The following is an 18,967-nucleotide window of genomic DNA, read 5'->3' on the forward strand; positions in this document are numbered from 1 at the left end:
GAATTCCACTGTTTACAAAATTAGGCCAGTGGGACAGCATGCAAAGATACTTCCGTGTTGGTTTGTCCTGGGTATTTTGTGAATTCAAAATAGCTGATGTATTTGCATTACAACTATTATTACTAATTCCACAAAGTAATTTTCATGAGCATGGATATTTTTACATATACTGCAGACTGCAGTAGTGGAACAAGAACTCTGCTGGATGCATTTTCTATTACAGTCACCGTTATGTGTGTGTGCGTGTGTAGTATGCTAATTGCACATTTGCAACAAACTTTAAAGAGGACCTTTCACCTTGAAAAACATTGTGAACTAAGTATACAGACATGGAGAGCGGTGCCCAGGGATCTCCCTGCACTTACTATTATCCCTGGGCGCCGCTCCGTTCTCCCGGTATAGGCTCTGGTATCTTCACTCACTAAGTTATAGTAGGCGGTGTCTGCCCTTGTCCTGTGGGCGTCTCCTTCTCCTAGGCTGTAGCGCTGGCCAATCGCAGCGCACAGCTCACAGCCTGGGAGAAAAGAACTCCCAGGCTGAGAGCTGTGCGCTGCGATTGGCCAGCGCTGCACCCTAGGAGGTGGAGACGCCCACAGGACAAGGGCAGACACCGCCTACTATAACTTAGTGAGTAAAGATACCGGAGGGGATAACGGGAGAACGGAGCGGCGCCCAGGGGTAATAGTAAGTGCAGGGAGATCCCTGGGCACCGCTCTCCATGGCAGCATACTTAGTTCACAATGTTTTTCAAGGTGAAAGGTCCTCTTTAAATTGACACTGAACAAACACCATAAAAAACTTAAATTGAAGTTTGCAGAAACTGTGTATTTACCATGTGTAGCATTTGCTACATCTGTATATACCGTACAGACCAAAAGTTTTCATGACTATGAAAATTGTAGATTCACACTGAAGGCATCAAAACTATGAATTAACACATGTGGAATTATATACATAAAAAACAAGTGTGAAACAACAGAAAATAAGTCATATTCTAGGTTCTTCAAAGTAGCCACCTTTTGCTTTGATTACTGTTTTGCACACTCTTGGCATTCTCTTGATGAGCTTCAAGAGGTAGTCCCCTGAAATGGTTTTCACTTCACAGGTGTGCCCTGTCAGGTTTAATAAGTGTGATTTCTTGCCTTATAAATGGGGTTGGGACCATCAGTTGCGTTGAGGAGAAGTCAGGTGTATACACAGCTGATAGTCCTACTGAATAGACTGTTAGAATTGGTATTATGTCAAGAAAAAAGCAGCTAAGTAAAGAAAAACGAGTGGCCATCATTACTTTAAGAAATTAAGGTCAGTCAGTCAGCCGAAAAATTGGGAACACTTTGAAAGTAAGGGCTATTTGACCATGAAGGAGAGTGATGGGGTGCTGCGCCAGATGACCTGGCCTCCACAGTCACCGGACCTGAATCCAAACAGATGGTTTGGGGTGAGCTGGACCGCAGAGTGAAGGCAAAAGGGCCAACAAGTGCTAAGCATCTCTGGGAACTCCTTCAAGACTGTTGGAAGACCATTTTAGGGGACTACCTCTTGAAGCTCATCAAGAGAATGCCAAGAGTGTGCAAAGCAGTAATCAAAGCAAAAGGTGGCTACTTTGAAGAACCTACAGTAGTGGCCAAAAGTTTTGAGAATGACACAAATATTAGTTTTCACAAAGTTTGCTGCTAAACTGCTTTTAGATCTTTGTTTCAGTTGTTTCTGTGATGTTGTGAAATATAATTACACGCACTTCATACGTTTTAAAGGCTTTTATCGACAATTACATGACATTTATGCAAAGAGTCAGTATTTGCAGTGTTGGCCCTTCTTTTTCAGGACCTCTGCAATTCGACTGGGCATGCTCTCAATCAACTTCTGGGCCAATTCCTGACTGATAGCAACCCATTCTTTCATAATCACTTCTTGGAGTTTGTCAGAATTAGTGGGTTTTTGTTTGTCCACCCGCCTCTTGAGGATTGACCACAAGTTCTCAATGGGATTAAGATCTGGGGTGTTTCCAGGCCATGGACCCAAAATGTCAACGTTTTGGTCCCCGAGCCACTTAGTTATCACTTGCCTTATGGCACGGTGCTCCATCGTGCTGGAAAATGCATTGTTCTTCACCAAACAGTTGTTGGATTGTTGGAAGAAGTTGCTGTTGGAGGGTGTTTTGGTACCATTCTTTATTCATGGCTGTGTTTTTGGGCAAAATTGTGAGTGAGCCCACTCCCTTGGATGAGAAGCAACCCCACACATGAATGGCCTCAGGATGCTTTACTGTTGGCATGACACAGGACTGATGGTAGCGCTCACCTTTTCTTCTCCGGACAAGCCTTTTTCCAGATGCCCCAAACAATCGGAAAGAGGCTTCATCGGAGAATATGACTTTGCCCCAGTCCTCAGGAGTCCATTCACCAAACTTTCTGCAGAAGATCAATCTGTCCCTGATGTTTTTTTTGGAGAGAAGTGGCTTCTTTGCTGCCCTTTTTTGACACCAGGCCATCTTCCAAAAGTCTTCGCCTCACTGTGCATGCAGATGCGCTCACACCTGCCTGCTGCCATTCTTGAGCAAGCTCTTCACTGGTGGCACTCCGATCCTGCAGCTGAATCCTCTTTAGGAGACGATCCTGGTGCTTGCTGGACTTTCTTGGACGCCCTGAAGCCTTTTTTAACAAGAATTGAACCTCTTTCCTTGAAGTTCTTGATGATCCTATAAATTGTTAATTGAGGTGCAATCTTAGTAGCCACAATATCCTTGCCTGTGAAGCCATTTTTATGCAACGCAATGATGGCTGCACGCGTTTCTTTGCAGGTCACCATGGTTAACAATGGAACAACAATGATTTCAAGAATCACCCTCCCTTTAACATGTCAAGTCTGTCATTTTAACTCAATCAGCCTGACATAATGATCTCCAGCCTTGTGCCTGTCAACATTCTCACCTGAGTTAACAAGACGATTACTGAAATGATCTCAGCAGGTCCTTTAATGACAGCAATGAAATGCAGTGGAAAGTTTTTTTTTGGGATTAAGTTAATTTTCATGGCAAAGAAGGACTATGCAATTCATCTGATCACTCTTCATAACATTCTGGAGTATATGCAAATTGCTATTATAAAAACTTAAGCAGCAACTTTTCCAATTTCCAATATTTATGTAATTCTCAAAACTTTTGGCCACGACTGTAGAATATGACATATTTTCAGTTGTTTCACACTTGTTTGTTATGTATATAATTCCACATGTGTTAATTCATAGTTTTGATGCATTCATAGTCATGAAAATAAAGAAAACTCTTTGAATGAGAAGGTGTGTCCAAACTTTTGGTCTGTACTGTACATGCTCAAACTACCATTTTATATTTTTATTTTGCTTCATGGATTAGAATTTGTTCCTTACCCCAAGGTCAGCAAATGGACCATCATACAGAGCCAACTGAGCTACTCGACAACGGTCCCTGTTAGCTAAAGTTTGAGGGGTGCTGTACCCTCCACGTAATGCATTCTCTTCTGCAATTAAGGATTCTAGCTCTGGTGTTGCTCCCCCTGTCACCAATGTTCGGATCAGAGTTAAGATGTTATCATTGAAGTATGTCTGGGAAAATATAAATTATAAAACAGATTAGCAGTGCAGTCATATCAACAGAGTTATGCGCCCTCTCCTACTATGTATCCATCAACTACATGCATTATACTAACTTTTACTACTGCTTCTATCCACTACAGTTAGGCCTCTTTGACACTGGCTTGTGCGGCCCGTGATCGTGCTGCAGGCCGCAATGCACGAGCACAGTCCGTGGGGCAGCCACAGCGTATCGCGGACCCATTCACTTGAATGGGTCCGCGAACCGGCCTCTGCGCAAAAAGATAGGACATGTTCTATCTTTTTGCGGAACGGAAGTACGGGACGAAACCCCATGGAAGCACTCCGTAGTGCTTCAGTAGGCTTCTGTTCTGAGGTTCCGTAACGCACCATTCCGCATCTCCGGATTTGCGGACCCATTCAAGTGAATTGGTCCGCATCCGTGATGCGGAATGCCCACGGAACGGCGCCCGTGTATTGCGGCGTGAATTTTGCGGGCCGCAATACAGCAACGGGCCGCACACGCCAGTGTGAAAGAGGCCTTACATGGACATCAGTGTGGCTAGTCTATATGAGTTTTGTTGTGCAATGATGCTGTAAAAGCATTTTGGCAAGAACATTACAGTACATTGACCCCTTTAGCTAAACTATTTTAACCAAATACCATAGCTGTGTAGCGGAACATCAGCCTGTAGCAATGACAGGACATGTGGTTCTAATAGATTGGAATGGTGGGATATGTGCCCAGGGTGCAAGGGAGAATGAGTACCACCTTAGCCAAATTATACAGCATAAAACTAAATATTTGCCCCAGGTGAACAAAAGCATTGCTACTGGGAAAACAGCATCATCACACGCTGCTAATGCTGACATTTGAGCTATACATATGGTGATAGCTGTATTTTACTCTGACATTTGCTATAACATGAAAGATTTTACAATAACAATTTAAATGTAAGAGTCAACTAATATCAGGCAGTAGAGATGTACGAATTTCCCCAAATTCTGGTCAGTCCAATTTGGTTTAACCAACCGTCAGATTCCATTAGGGTCAAATAAATTTGGTCTGAATCAAAAGTGCCCAGATTGCCCTGAAAAGTCATAAATGACCCTCTGAGGTCTCCTAGGTCTGTATTGTGTCCAAGCCTGTTTAAAAACACATTGCACCATCATTTTTTTTAAATTACAATATGTTCCAAAAATTATCTTTATTGGTGACAGATGCCTTTTTCTCTGCCTTCTGAGCTGTAAAATGTTGGCCACCATTTTGAGAAATTTGTGCAGGACTAATAAGAAAAGTTTCTTAATTGCCGAAATTAGAATCTTTCGGGAAATTTGTAATAAATTTAATACATGTAGAATCGATTCATTCATCTCTATCAGGCAGGTTTGACTAGTGCATGTTAATTTTAGAAGGTAGTTGCTATTCGTCCTTGTTGGTGTGCAGCCCTAGCTACAATATTATCGGCGTTCATCTATTCCTACCTTTATTAAATAACCTGGTACAGCGTTTCCATGCAACAGTTAATAAGGGCACCAAGACATATAATTGTAGGATGCTGGGTGTAGTGAAAGCATGAATGCCTTTTCAGACATGACATGCATTGGTTTGGGAGCCTGCTTTTTGTGTTGCAAATGTCACAGCTCATTATCTTTCACTGGACTCAGGTCTTGGGTGCTGTTAAACTCTCTTTTAGCTGCTCTGACAGCAACATGTATCAATTAAACATTCAACTAAATGCTAGACAGCCGGGTGTCCTTTTAAAAAACTCTAGGGTATATGGAAAGCTTACAAATTCCTGGCCGCACTGACAACCTGACAGTGACTGCACGGCCGGGCCCACAATGGATGTGTTAAATATTAATGTTGTGTCATGATGATTACTACTTCATTAGAATTGTCTCTCTTCCCTGTAGAAAGTGCACCAGTGCACGCTGTCAACCGACAGGCTTGGGTTTAAGGGTGTAGTCCAAACAGGGACATTCTGCAGCATTTGGTCACAGATGAAATGGCTTCTTATTAACCATGTGAACATATTAAATAAGCTTGGCATTTTACAAGTGGTTTTATCCTACTGCTAAAAATATAGTAGCTGTTCATGAAGCCTTACACGATCATGTCAGGACTTCCCTATTCCATTAGCCATATTTACAGCATAGATATGCCTAGAAAAGTGTAATCGTCATGTCTTCTATGGATGGTAGCCCATAGAAGACATTGCCGGAATAGAATTTTCAGACCCACATATGTATATGTGCACGTTACGCTATTCTAAAACAGCAAGTGCTTTGTGTAACGGAACGCCTAGCACCCCGACTGGGTACCTCCGTTGATAGATGCTCCTAGTGCTTCCAGAGGACTCCAAGCACTCCACTTGACACCGTCAGCGCTGCAGACCCCACGAACTGCCGAAGCTTGGTGGAGGTCTCGCCGTCTCCTACCCACCCTGGACCTACGACAAGGCTCGAGGCTCCAGTGGGTGAACCTCTCCTAAATCCAGAGACAGGAACCAGGAACAAGCTCTTACAAGAGCTTATACTCAGGGGAGTATTATGATATAGCAATCCCCAAGAGTGTAGTTATCCCATTCCCCAAACATGAGCCAAGACTTCATAAAGGGGTAAAGCAGGAACTCTTTAATGGGTTATTTTTCAGCCTTTTATGCAGGTCTCCTAGCAAGGGACACTCCCCCTGGGGCCCTTGTAAAAGACTGTGACAGTTTATATTTTAGCCAATCACATGCATTTACAGTATTGAAACCCTCCCAGAAATTGTACACAAAATCCCCTTCCCTCTGTCTGTAACGCAATCAACAAAATACAATGAGCATTGTCTGAGATGCAATTAACTAACACACTGGCATTGTCTGAGACGCAATCCACAAAATACAATTACCAAACGTAATGGGCTAACTTAATCACTACCAGACAGAAAACACACATTTTTCCCAACACACAGAAAACACCTCAAAACCCCACACATCCCCATAATGTATACATCCATGGATAGCTCTGATCTGGGTGAACAACATATCCAAAAATCACCCAGATCCGAGCAGGGGTTCCCGAATTCCATGGAAGTCACATTTGGCCAGCTGCAAGCATGGCTTTCCTGCCCAAAACAGTTCCACAGATTTAAGCTGTGCGGCCGGTCTGTCTTCTCCTTCAAAGTTAGTATGGGCCATAATCCTGGGCCAGGAGGCTGGCAAACAGCCCGCTCCAAAACACTGTGGCGAGGTTGGTTTCGCCACACATCTCCCCCTCCCAGGGAAGACTAACCAGATACCTGACCTCACGCCGGTCAGTACCTGAGTTAGTCTGGCAGTCCACCCACAACCCAATACTGGACCTGTTGAATTTTGGGGCCTGACTCTGTTCTGTATGTCCCCAGCTGTTGAGTGGGCATCTGCTACTCATTGCTTCCTTGTGGTTCTCTAGCTTGGAGCTGTAGGTACTTGGTGGGCAGAGGCCGACTGCGCTCAGCCCGGTGCCAGCTCTTCCGCTGGGGTAGCCAGTGGGGAGTCAGCCTCTGGACAAGAGCATAGGGGAGGGCAGAGGCCGACTGCACTCTGCCCAGATGCCAGCTCTTCCGCTGGGGTAGCCTGTGGGAAGTCCGGCTCTGGAGAAGAGGATAGGAGAGGGCAGAGGCCGACTGCGCTCTGCCCAGATGCCAGCTCTTCCGCTGGGGTAACCTGTGGGAAGTCTGGCTCTGGAGAAGAGGATAGGGGAGGGCAGAGGCCGACTGCGCTCTGCCCAGATGCCAGCTCTTCTGCTGGGATGGGGTCAGGGAATCCTGCCCCCAGGACCTTGTTGTGGATCAGCTGTGGAGAGGAGGGATCATTTACCTCCTCCTCCTGGCATTCCTGCAGGGTTGGTGGGGGATCCGTACCGGCGGTCCAGCATCCCGGTAGGCCTGGTGCAGAAACTGCGATCCCATCTGCACCATCGGAGTTAGGGGTGCTGTCCCCCTGTGGTTTGGGAGAGAGACCGGTTGTCTCCTCTCCCTTCAAAGTACACTGCCGCTGGGGAGTGAGAACGACTGTCTCCACTACCCGTGATGCTTGTTGTTGCAGGGGTGAGGGACCGACCATCTCCTCCCCCTGGACTCCCAGTGGCAGTTGGGGATCTGGGCCGCCTCCCCAGCCACCCTGTTGGGTCGGTGGAGTGACTACGGTTCGATCTCCACCTGCCGACTGGGGTTCCTCCCAGTACCAGTCTATAAAGTCCCCTACCTCCACAGTTGGTGAGAAAGTAGGGGATACCTCAGCTGTGACTTGCCAGGTGTAGGGCTGCAAGTCTGGGCCTGGTATCCAACTGTCTTGTATCTTGCACTGGGCTTGAATGGAGCGAAACAACTGTTGATAATCGTGCTCCAGCTCCCACTCCCTTTGGACCAGAAAGGTCAGATCTGCCCTCACCCCACTAGTTGTAGGCCAATTGTGCAAGTCCCCCCTGTAGTCAGTAATGTCCCAAAATCTAGATTCTTCTGTGCTCCCAAAGTCAATGTCTTCAAAAGACTCCCACAATAACCCAGGGCAATTATATTCCTCACCTTCGTGCTAGGCGAACTCCTCCATCCATGGAGACTGTCGTACTGTGTCCCACCATAGTGCTTGGTAAGCGTCATCCAGCCAGGTTTCCTGCCATACCAGTGTCTCAAGCTCTGACACCCACTCCATCAATGGTTGCTCGCCCAGTAGAGGAGTAGAGGTAGTCGCAGTGTCAATCGCATTCGTAATCTCTGCTCCTCACTGGGAAGACTTTCACCCCTCCGACGCTGCACGTCCTCCAGGGCCTGGTGCCATACGCCTTTCCGCTCGGCATCCCTGTAATCCGGGCGATCTTCCTCATGGAATGCTGTGCAGGAACCAACGGCATCCATATTGCTGTAGCCAGTGGCGCTGTACGGATACTAGCGTTGCCCTCAATTTTGTAAATCCACGAACGGTGTCCCCGAGCTGCTTCTCCTCACACTAGGACGCCATCCCACTGCTTGCCACTAATGTAACAGAACGCCTAGCACCCCGACCGGGTACCTCCGTTGATAGATGCTCCTAGTGCTTCCAGAGGACTCCAAGCACTCCATTTGACACCGTCAGCGCTGCAGACCCCACGAACCGCCGAAGCTTGGTGGAGGTCTCGCCGTCTCCTACCCACCCTGGACCTACGACAAGGCTCCAGGCTCCAGTGGGTGAACCTCTCCTAAATACAGAGACAGGAACCAGGAACAAGCTCTTACAAGAGCTTATATTCAGGGGAGTATTATGATATAGCAATCCCCAAGAGTGTAGTTATCCCATCCCCCAAACATGAGCCAAGACTTCATAAAGGGGATAAAGCAGGAACTCTTTAATGGGTTATTTTTCAGCCTTTTATGCAGGTCTCCTAGCAAGGGACACTCCCCCTGGGGCCCTTGTAAAAGACTGTGACAGTTTATATTTTAGCCAATCACATGCATTTACAGTATTGAAACCCTCCCAGCAATTGTACACAAAATCCCCTTCCCTCTGTCTGTAACGCAATCAACAAAATACAATGAGCATTGTCTGAGACGCAATTAACTAACACACTGGCATTGTCTGAGACGCAATCCACAAAATACAATTACCAAACTTAATGGGCTAACTTAATCACTACCAGACAGAAAACACACATTTTTCCAAACACACAGAAAACATCTCAAAACCCCACACATCCCCATAATGTATACATCCATGGATAGCTCTGATCTGGGTGAACAACATATCCAAAAATCACCCAGATCCAAGCAGGGGTTCCCGAATTCCATGGAAGTCACATTTGGCCGGCAACAAGCATGGTGTCGGGATTCGAACCCGTGACCAGCCACATCCCAGGCGGTAGCCCTGCTTACTAGGCTACTGTCCTCTCTGGACATTCCACCCTGAAGCCTATTATTTAACCTCAGTCTTGCCAAGCCTTGCTCATCACCCTTGATTCCCCACACCTGGTACTTCCTTATATAAGTCCAGCCCCTTGCACTCCAGCTTGCTGATTATTGAGCTCCTGAGCCTTGATCAAGCTTCTCCTCATCTGCTGCTCTTGCTACTACTGGAAGTCCACTGCTGACCAGGAATTGACTACCGACTCTTCTGCTTTGTCCCTACCTACTGAACTGCTACCACCGTTGCCATCCGGATTGTCTGACCACGCTTACTGCCGCCTGCCCTGACCCACCGCCTGCCTACCGACTACGCCTCTGCCAGACTTCCTGCACCTACTACCTGCCTGCGGTCCTTGCCACTGGGCTCCACTCCTACCTCCAGCCAGCTGTCCTCTGACTCTGGTGAGCCTGTAGGACTGTTACACATAGCTTTCCAGCCCAAAACAGTTCCACAGATTTAAGCTGTGCGGCCGGTCTGTCTTCTCCTTCAAAGTTAGTATGGGCCATAATCCTGGGGCAGGAGGCTGGCAAACAGCCCCCTCCAAAACACAGTGGCGAGGTTGGTTTCGCCACACTTCGTAAGCACAAATTCTTTGTTTTAGTTTTTTCTGACTATCAAAGATGTAATCCGCATTCACAGATCATTGGCATAAGGGCTCGTTCACACGACCATATGTCTTTTTCAGTGTTTTGCGGGCCATTTTTCCTAGATCCGTTTTTCTGTAGTGTTTCCGGTTCCGTTCCGTTTTTCCATATGGCACTGCGGAACGGCAAAAAATATATTTTTTGCCACTAATACACGCCAAAAAAGGATTTAGAACATATAACTGCACCTCTGAACGACAAATAATATATATTTTTTCCACTAATACACGACAAAAAGGGCTTTAGAACATATAACTGCACCGCTGAACGGCAAATATATATTTTTTGCCACTAATACATGCCAAAAAGGGCTGTAATTTTCTCACTTCACCACACAATGGCTAATAAGCCCTTTTTTTACCACTAATACAAGCCAAAAAATGTTTTATAACATATAACTGCACTGCACAAGAGTAAATAAGACGTAGAAATGTTTCCTTGTAATAAACTCTGTTAATGGCTGTTTCAAACAGCACTTGCACCCCATTAACAAGAACGGTTTGCTGAAATTACAGAGCTGTATAATGGCAATTTGGATCCGCATAATAGGATTGTTACTATTACCCAGGCTGTAACCTCCTCTACTGAACCCTGTTCTGCTTCAATACTGTGGAATTATTCCTCCCTATCCTTTCCCTGAACTTCTATACAGCAAAATAAAAGTTTTAAAGTCTTTCCTAGAACTCTCCCTAGCGCCTGCTGACATCTCTCCCTGCACTAAGTACAATGGAAAATGGCTGAATCCCAGATGACTGAGGCTATTTATAGGGCTGTGACATCACAGGGCTGGCAGGCTGCTGATTGGCTGCATGCATAGCATTGTGGGTGATCCCTCGTTCCCAGAGTTCCTTGCTCCATGTCCAAACACAAGCAGCAGCCACGAAGCGTGAGGAAATTCGGATTCGGTGTGAATCAAATTTTTCCTGAAAGTGGGATCGAATTCCACTTCATCAACTTTGATTCGCTCATCTCTAGGGAATAGCATTGTAACATGGTACATGGAGTACAGTACGAGCCTGGTACTTATTTTGATATATCCTGCATACCAGGTGGGCATTAATAGATTTCAATTTCCATTTCTGGAGATCATTTTTACAATTCTTTCTTGCAATCTTCTGGTGTTCTGCTTGCTTCGAAAATTCCAATACTAATATGGCCTGATCCTTTGTAGTTTGCTGCACTAGATCTTCCTCACAGTAGTGATGTCTATATGTCTGCTCAGTGACATGACATTTATGCAAAGGGTTATGAGTAGTGTTGAGCGAACTTCTGTTTTAAGTTCGGCGTCTAAAGTTCGGCTTCCGGTTAGCGGAGGATCCCGATATGGATTCCGAATTCCGTTGTGGTCCGTGGTAGCGGAATCAATAATGGCCGATTATTGATTCCGCTACCACGGATCACAACGAAATTCGGAATCCATATCGGGATCCTCCGCTAACCGGAAGCCGAACTTTAGACGCCGAACTTAAAACAGAAGTTCGCTCAACACTAGTTATGAGGGCCCCATTACTTGCCGCATGTTCTAGTAACATAGTACATAAGGCCGAAAAAAGACATTTGTCCATCCAGTTCGGCCTGTCATTCTGCAAGTTGACTCCATAGAACTTCCGTAAGGTTCCGTTCCGTGCTTCCGTTCCGCATCTCCGGATTTGCGGACGAATTCAAGTGAATAGGTCCGCATCCGTGATGCGGAATGCCCACGGAACGGAGCCCGTGTATTGCGGAACCGCAAAATGGAGTACGCAATACGGCCACGGAGTGCACACGTTCGTGTGAAAGAGGCCTTAAATTGTAGAAAATACATCCCTGTACATTAGGATATCAATATTTAAGGCATCATGATAGTTGCTGGAATACAGTAGGTTAAAAGATGTAATCTAATTTAATAAAATAGTAGGTCAAATACTAGTGCATAGTCAGTAAAAAAATAAAAATAAAAAAAATCTATTTTCACATATACTAATTGGGTCATTTATCAAACTGGTGTAAAGTAGAACTGGCTTAGTTGTCCATAGCAACCAATCAGATTCCACCTTTCATTTTCCAAAGGAGCTTTTTAAAAATGAAAGGTGGAATCTGACTGGTTGCTATCGGCAATTAAGAGCAAGTTCTACTTTACACCAGTTTGATAAATGACCCCATAAATTGTTTCCATAAGGCCTCATGCACACGACCGTTGTGTGCACCCGTGGCCGTTGTGCCGTTTTCCGTTTTTTTTTCGCGGACCCATTGACTTTCAATGGGTCCGTGGAAAAATCGGAAAATGCACCGTTTTGCAGCCGCATCCGTGATCCGTGTTTCCTGGCCGTGAAAAAAATATGACCTGTCCTATTTTTTTCACGGCCAACGGTTCACGGACCCATTCAAGTCAATGGGTCCGTGAAAGAACACGGATGCACACAAGATTGGCATCCGTGTCCGTGATCCGTGGCCGTAGTTTAGTTTTTATACAGACGGATCCGAAGATCCGTCTGCATAAAAGCTTTTTCAAAGCTGAGTTTTCACTTCGTGAAAACTCAGAACCGACAGTATATTCTAACACAGAAGCGTTCCCATGGTGATGGGGACGCTTCTAGTTAGAATACACTACAAACTGTGTACAAGACTGCCCCCTGCTGCCTGGCAGCACCCGATCTCTTACAGGGGGCCGTGATCAGCACAATTAACCCCTTCAGGTGCGGCACCTGAAAGGGTTAATTGTACTATCATATCCCCCTGTAAGAGATCAGGGCTGCCAGGCAGCAGGGGGCAGACCCTCCCCCCCCCCCCCCCAGTTTGAATATCATTGGTGGCCAGTGCGGCCCCCCCCCCTCCCTCTATTGTAATAATTCGTTGGTGGCACAGTGTGCGCCCCCCCCCCTTCCTCCCTCTATTGTAATAAATCGTTGGTGGCACAGTGTGCGCCCCCCATTGCCCCCCCCCCTCTATAGCATTAACAACGTTAGTGGCCAGTGTGCAGCCTCCCATCTCCCCCCCCCCTCCCCCCCATCATCATTGGTGGCAGCGGAGTTCCGATCGGAGTCCCAGTTTATTCGCTGGGGCTCCGATCGGTAACCATGGCAACCAGGACGCTACTACAGTCCTCGTTGCCATGGTTACTTAGCAATAGTACAATAGTAGAAGATTAATACTTACCTGCTGCTGCGATGTTCGTGTCCGGCCGGGAGCTCCACCTACTGGTAAGTGACAGTGACAGGTCTGTGCGGCGCATTGCTAAATGAACCGTCACTTACCAGTAGGAGGAGCTCCCGGCCGGACACGAACATCACAGCTCCCAGGTAAGTATGAATCTTGTACTATTGCTAGTAACCCGCTGCCACCAATGATCGGGGGGGGGGGGGGTGGGGGGGGGGGCGCAAGATGGGTGGCCGCACACTGGCCACCAATGTTGAAAATGCTATAGAGGGAGGGGGGCCAATGATTGCCACCAACGATTTATTACAATAGAGGGAGGAAGGGGGGGGGGGGCGCACACTGTGCCACCAACGAATTATTACAATAGAGGGAGGAAGGGGGGGGGGGAGGCGGGGGGGGGGGGCACACTGTGCCACCAACGAATTATTACAATAGAGGGAGGAAGGGGGGGGCGCACACTGTGCCACCAACGATTTATTACAATGGGGGAAGGGGGGGGGGGGGGGGGCCGCACTGGCCACCAATGATATTCAAACTGGGGAGGGAGGGGGGGGGTCTGCCCCCTGCTGCCTGGCAGCCCTGATCTCTTACAGGGGGATATGATAGTACAATTAACCCCTTCAGGTGCGGCACCTGAGGGGTTAATTGTGCTGATCACGGCCCCCTGTAAGAGATCGGATGCTGCTAGGCAGCAGGGGGCAGTCATGTACACAGTTTGTAGTATATTCTAACTAGAAGCGTCCCCATCACCATGGGAACGCCTCTGTGTTAGAATATACTGTCGGAAATGAGGTTTCACGATCTAACTCATATCCGACAGTATATTCTAACATAGAGGCGTTCCCATGGTGATGGGGACGCTTCAAGTTAAAATATACCATCGGATTGGAGAAAACTCCGATCTGATGGTATAAAAGGGACTCCGGACTTTACATTGAAAGTCAATGGGGACGGATCCGTTTGAAATGGCACCATATTGTGTCAACGTCAAACGGATCCGTCCCCATTGACTTGCATTGTAATTCAGGACGGATCCGGTTGGCTCCGCACGGCCAGGCGGACACCAAAATGACTTTTTTTTCATGTCCGTGGATCCGCCAAAAATCAAGGAAGACCCACGGACGAAAAAACGGTCACGGATCACGGACCTACGGACCCTGTTTTTGCGGACCGTGAAAAAAAACGTTCGTGTGCATGAGGCCTAAGGAAGAGAAGACCTGAAAAAATCTACCACTGTCACAAAGCAGAAATTAAACAAGTATTTTCTGATTAAAGGGGTTGTCCCACAAATAATATTATTTACGACACAACCCTTATTCATGGAGTATATTTTATACATATACTGTATACATAGCTTGATGTTTCAGAACAGCTGCCACCACTGCATCATAATAAACAAGTCACTACAAAAATAATAATAATAATAATAATGAAATGAACGCACATACCGCACTCATGAGTGAATCCAGAACGCTTACAGCAAAGGCAGTGCCACAGGCAAAAGGCTGGGTTAGGTACAACTCAGTGTCTGGGTCATCATCATCATCCTGGTCCAGGAACTGAACATTGGAATCATTAACTGCAAGCCATAAAGACCATGTTATGAGCTGATGAGAATAGCAGTGCACACGTGTAGTAATTACCAACATAAATTTAACTCAAAAAAGATATTGTACTATTCTAACTTGACTTCTGATGACCATAGCTGGACACAGCAAATAGTCAAATAGTCAGACCCATCCACTATTGAAAAAGATTGATACATTTCACTTAGGTATAAGGTAACTCGGTCCTGCACCACTATATGATAACTTAAAAAATACTTATGTCAAGTATATATAAAAAACTCAAAGGTAACATAGAAATATCTAAACATTCATAAATGTGTAGCAGGTAGGTACACATAGTGGATTTATGTTGAATCGCTTCTCCGTGTTTCTTTCTGTTGTATATGTCTCAGAACCTTCCCTTGCCCCCAAGAAAAGCTGGCTATCTGCTCTTCAATGACCCAAGAGCTTGATCACTCTAGAGAAGTCAGAAATGAGAAACAAACACTGGGAAAAAGCTGCAAGGCATACATAAATATGTAAACATTCATAAATGTGTAGCAGGTAGGTACACATAGTGGATTTATGTTGCATTGCTTCTCCGTGTTTCTTTCTGTTGTATATGTCTCAGAACCTTCCACTGCCCCCAAGAAAAGCTGGCTATCTTCTCTTCAATGACCCAAGAGCTGGATCACTTTAGAGAAGTCAGAAATGAGAAACAAACACTGGGAAAAAGCTGCAAGGCATACAGAAATATGTAAACATTCATAAATGTGTAGCAGGTAGGTACACATAGTGGATTTATGTTAAATTGCTTCTCCGTGTTTCTTTCTGTTGTATATGTCTCAGAACCTTCCACTGCCCCCAAGAAAAGCTGGCTATCTGCTCTTCAATAACCCAAGAGCTGGATCACTCTAGAGAAGTCAGAAATGAGAATCAAACACTAGGAAAAAAGCTGCAAGGCATACAGAATTTTGGATTTTTTGCCTTTTGAATCATGTCTCCCTTGTCTGAACAGCCAATCATACTGACAGACACAAAGGAGCTAGGGGCAGTAAAGTATCAGCTCTGTTATAAGAAAAGATTCTGCATCAGAGGTTATTGTGATCAAAGCCCTACTGATGCTGGTGTGAGAACCATGAACAGAAAATCGTTACAGAAGAAGCACACCAGTTCACTTAAAAATTAGAGCCACACAGACGCACACACAAGGTACAGAACAGAAGCAGCCAGGACCAGCAAGCAACGCATGATAATGCTGGAGAGGAGGAGTTTCGTTTAAAGCGAAAAGAAAAAAAAAAGGTTTAAAAACACCAGATGTGAAATAAAACAAATGAACTATCACAAAAACAATATAGACAATCATTTATATGCAGATCAGGGGTGCAACCAGACCAACCGCAGAGGATAATGTTTTATATCAGGTGCTAGATACTATCAAATGAACTCCCCCACATAAAAAGCTCTTTCAGGCTACGCTCCCTCCTCACATGGGAACTGTGCTCTGGAGCTGTGCACAGGGGCTGTGCTTCCTGACTGGCTACTTGGTAGGTCACACGACCTTCAAATGACTGCAAAATATAGAAAACCATGGGAGGGGAAAGGCCAAGTGAAAGGGTCCATAAAATGTTAGTTTGATGTTGTAATAGAAAAGAAATATTAAAATATTTTTGGGGTTTTTGGAAATCTTTAGGGGAGGGATGCTCAACCGGCGGCCCTCCAGCTGTTGCAAAACTACAACTCCCAGCATGCCTGGACAGCCTAAAGCCATTACGGCATGCTGGGAGTTGTCGTTTTTCAACAGCTGGAGAGCCGCAGGTTGAGCATCCCTGCTTTAGGGGAATTAGTAGATTAATACAGGGAAAAGTAAAAGCAGGTAGTGTAAAAAGATGGACAAAGGGAGTTCAAATGACTATAGCTACTAATATGCCTTACTACACCCAAATATCTAAGGGCAAAACCAATTCCGCATTTGACTTCAGGGCACAGTGCTCACTTTTTGGTTTTTATTTGTGATTACTGGTTGCGCCTCTCAGTGGGGCAGCCATATAATATCCACAGCCACAACAAGGTAAAGAAAGAAGAGACGCTTCTTCTTACCCAACTCTGTAATTATTGGTATGTGAGTTCCACAGTTTTTTTCCTGACTGAGTGAAATCAAAGGTAGCAGTTTGCCAGGCTTAGCTGAACGGTGCAAGTGTTAGAAAGGTATAAGGCGAAGGGGATCAAAGAGAAAAGACAGAGAGAGGGTGAGGTAATAAGGCAGCTAAGTGGGTGAGCAGGTGAAAGGGCACAAGAGAGTAGAGCAGAGGGCAGTCATGATTCCACTACAACCAATTGCAATGTAATCTCATATGCAATCTGAGGTATACATACAATTCAAGGCCATATGTTTCTGCTACCCTCCATTATCACTTATAAACGCTCAACGCCTCAACCCTGTATTTGCGAGTAATAACTGAAATGTATTTAAAAGGTGAGGCCATACATAGCAGCCGCACTTCCACCAGGCCACCACTATGTGTGACCTCACTTTAATGGTTATCATTATAAGCCTATATTATTATTTTGAATCACTTTTGCACTTATTTTGCTGTAAAAGTAGCATAAAATAAACATACATCATATGGAAGAACTTGCAGTCCTATACACACTATGTCAATAATACACTACACAACAGTAGGAGACTCATTAAACATAGAAAGAGATCCTTGGCCAAATTAACCCTTATTCAGTCTTTCTAAAGTTATGTATTTTAACAACTCAGTTTACATAAAAAGAAGTTTACCAAGCTCAGTAATGATGGGGATATTGGCCCCGGTTGTAATAGATGGCTGCCTTGCTAGACCATGCACTGGACTGTTGTCAGGGGACGAACGATCCATCCCTGGGGGTGTAAAGCCTAAAAAGAAAATAAGCAGATTATGGTTTGCACATACAAAGTAGCATACTTCCTAATAGTTTATGATGGAAATGACATGGTTCTAGGAGGAGGACCCAGCACATCCATGCAGTGGAAAATAGTGATCTGAATTTAATAGACACCACATAATGTTTCATTTTTCCTATGGTGGCATTGTAGGGGGACTCCTTTAAGTTACTGAGCTGTCTGTCCACACTGCCTCCTAAAATCAGTGCAGATCAGTTCTTTAGTGTTTTTATGTGTATTTGTATAATTGTATTTCAGTCATTTTAATTTATTGATGACAGAATGGACTTCTACTTCTCAATATACAATCGAGTAACAATAAAGTATCCAAATAGATATCTACCGTACATAATCTCACAAGGAGCTTGCACTCATAGCTGCCTCAATAATGTGTCTGAGCTGGGTATAGAAATGTTTAACAAACCAGACTTTCTCAGTATTTAGTACACACCAGAAGCATCCAGACAGGCCCATACACATTGCCTTTTTTATATTGACAGAACAGAATAAAGCATTATTTCCCAGCTCTCAAAAGCAACCAGTGACCCTGATTTTTGTGCTATGTGACAAGTCTGTACCTTCGGTGAGTGATGGCACATGTATAATGCAAGGCCTTGCACAGACACATCCATCAAGAAACGCTGACTGCTGGAAAGCACAGCTGGGAGGAGAAATCACGGCCACTCCATTCTCAAGATAGTTAACAAGGCTACAGTAAAGTGATGTCATTTAAAGCTGTAAGCGATTAGTGTGAAATTGTCACAATAATATTCACAATGGTACTGAGCACATGCAAAATGAAATAAACACCATAGTTCCTTTTATTCTTTATGGCTTGATTATAAATGTAATCAAGAGCTGGCAGTTATTTTTGTTGATCATTATGATCTGATTGCCAGTATGAATTGTGTCTGAGACATTGGGTATATAGCATACTTGAGCAAACAGAAAGGCCAGCATTTGTACATAATTAATCAAATGCTTTTCAGCCAATTCTGAGTTTTAAAGCACACTGCCCTCTGGTGGGTACTTAAAGACATTGTATTTGTTGTTTGCCAGTAGTTGTGGCATTAGTTTATGGTAATCAGGCATAACAAAGCAATTGAGCTAAATTAAATTAATGTGAAAGACAAAACAACTTAATAAATGTATCTACAGAGAATAGAAAATATACTACAAGATTTACTATTGCCAGATACATACTCAATAAATCAGCACAGAACGCATATATAGACTATG

The 18,967-nt window shown here is 45.0% G+C and overlaps 1 protein-coding gene across 1 annotated transcript in view; it reads right to left on the bottom strand.

The window, feature by feature from the left end:
* KCNMA1 (potassium calcium-activated channel subfamily M alpha 1) overlaps positions 1–18,967 on the bottom strand; it is a 736,200-nt gene that overhangs the window by 16,451 nt on the left and 700,782 nt on the right. Inside the window, exons 23-25 of the mRNA XM_040439127.1 lie at positions 17,588–17,701; positions 14,701–14,831; positions 3,388–3,582 (exon numbers count right to left, since the gene is read on the bottom strand). Of these exons, the coding sequence (XP_040295061.1) occupies positions 3,388–3,582; positions 14,701–14,831; positions 17,588–17,701 (440 nt within the window). The remainder of the gene's footprint in view (positions 1–3,387; positions 3,583–14,700; positions 14,832–17,587; positions 17,702–18,967) is intronic.

The sequence above is a fragment of the Bufo bufo genome, chromosome 6, assembly GCF_905171765.1.
Source record: "Bufo bufo chromosome 6, aBufBuf1.1, whole genome shotgun sequence".
Lineage (NCBI taxonomy): Eukaryota > Metazoa > Chordata > Amphibia > Anura > Bufonidae > Bufo > Bufo bufo.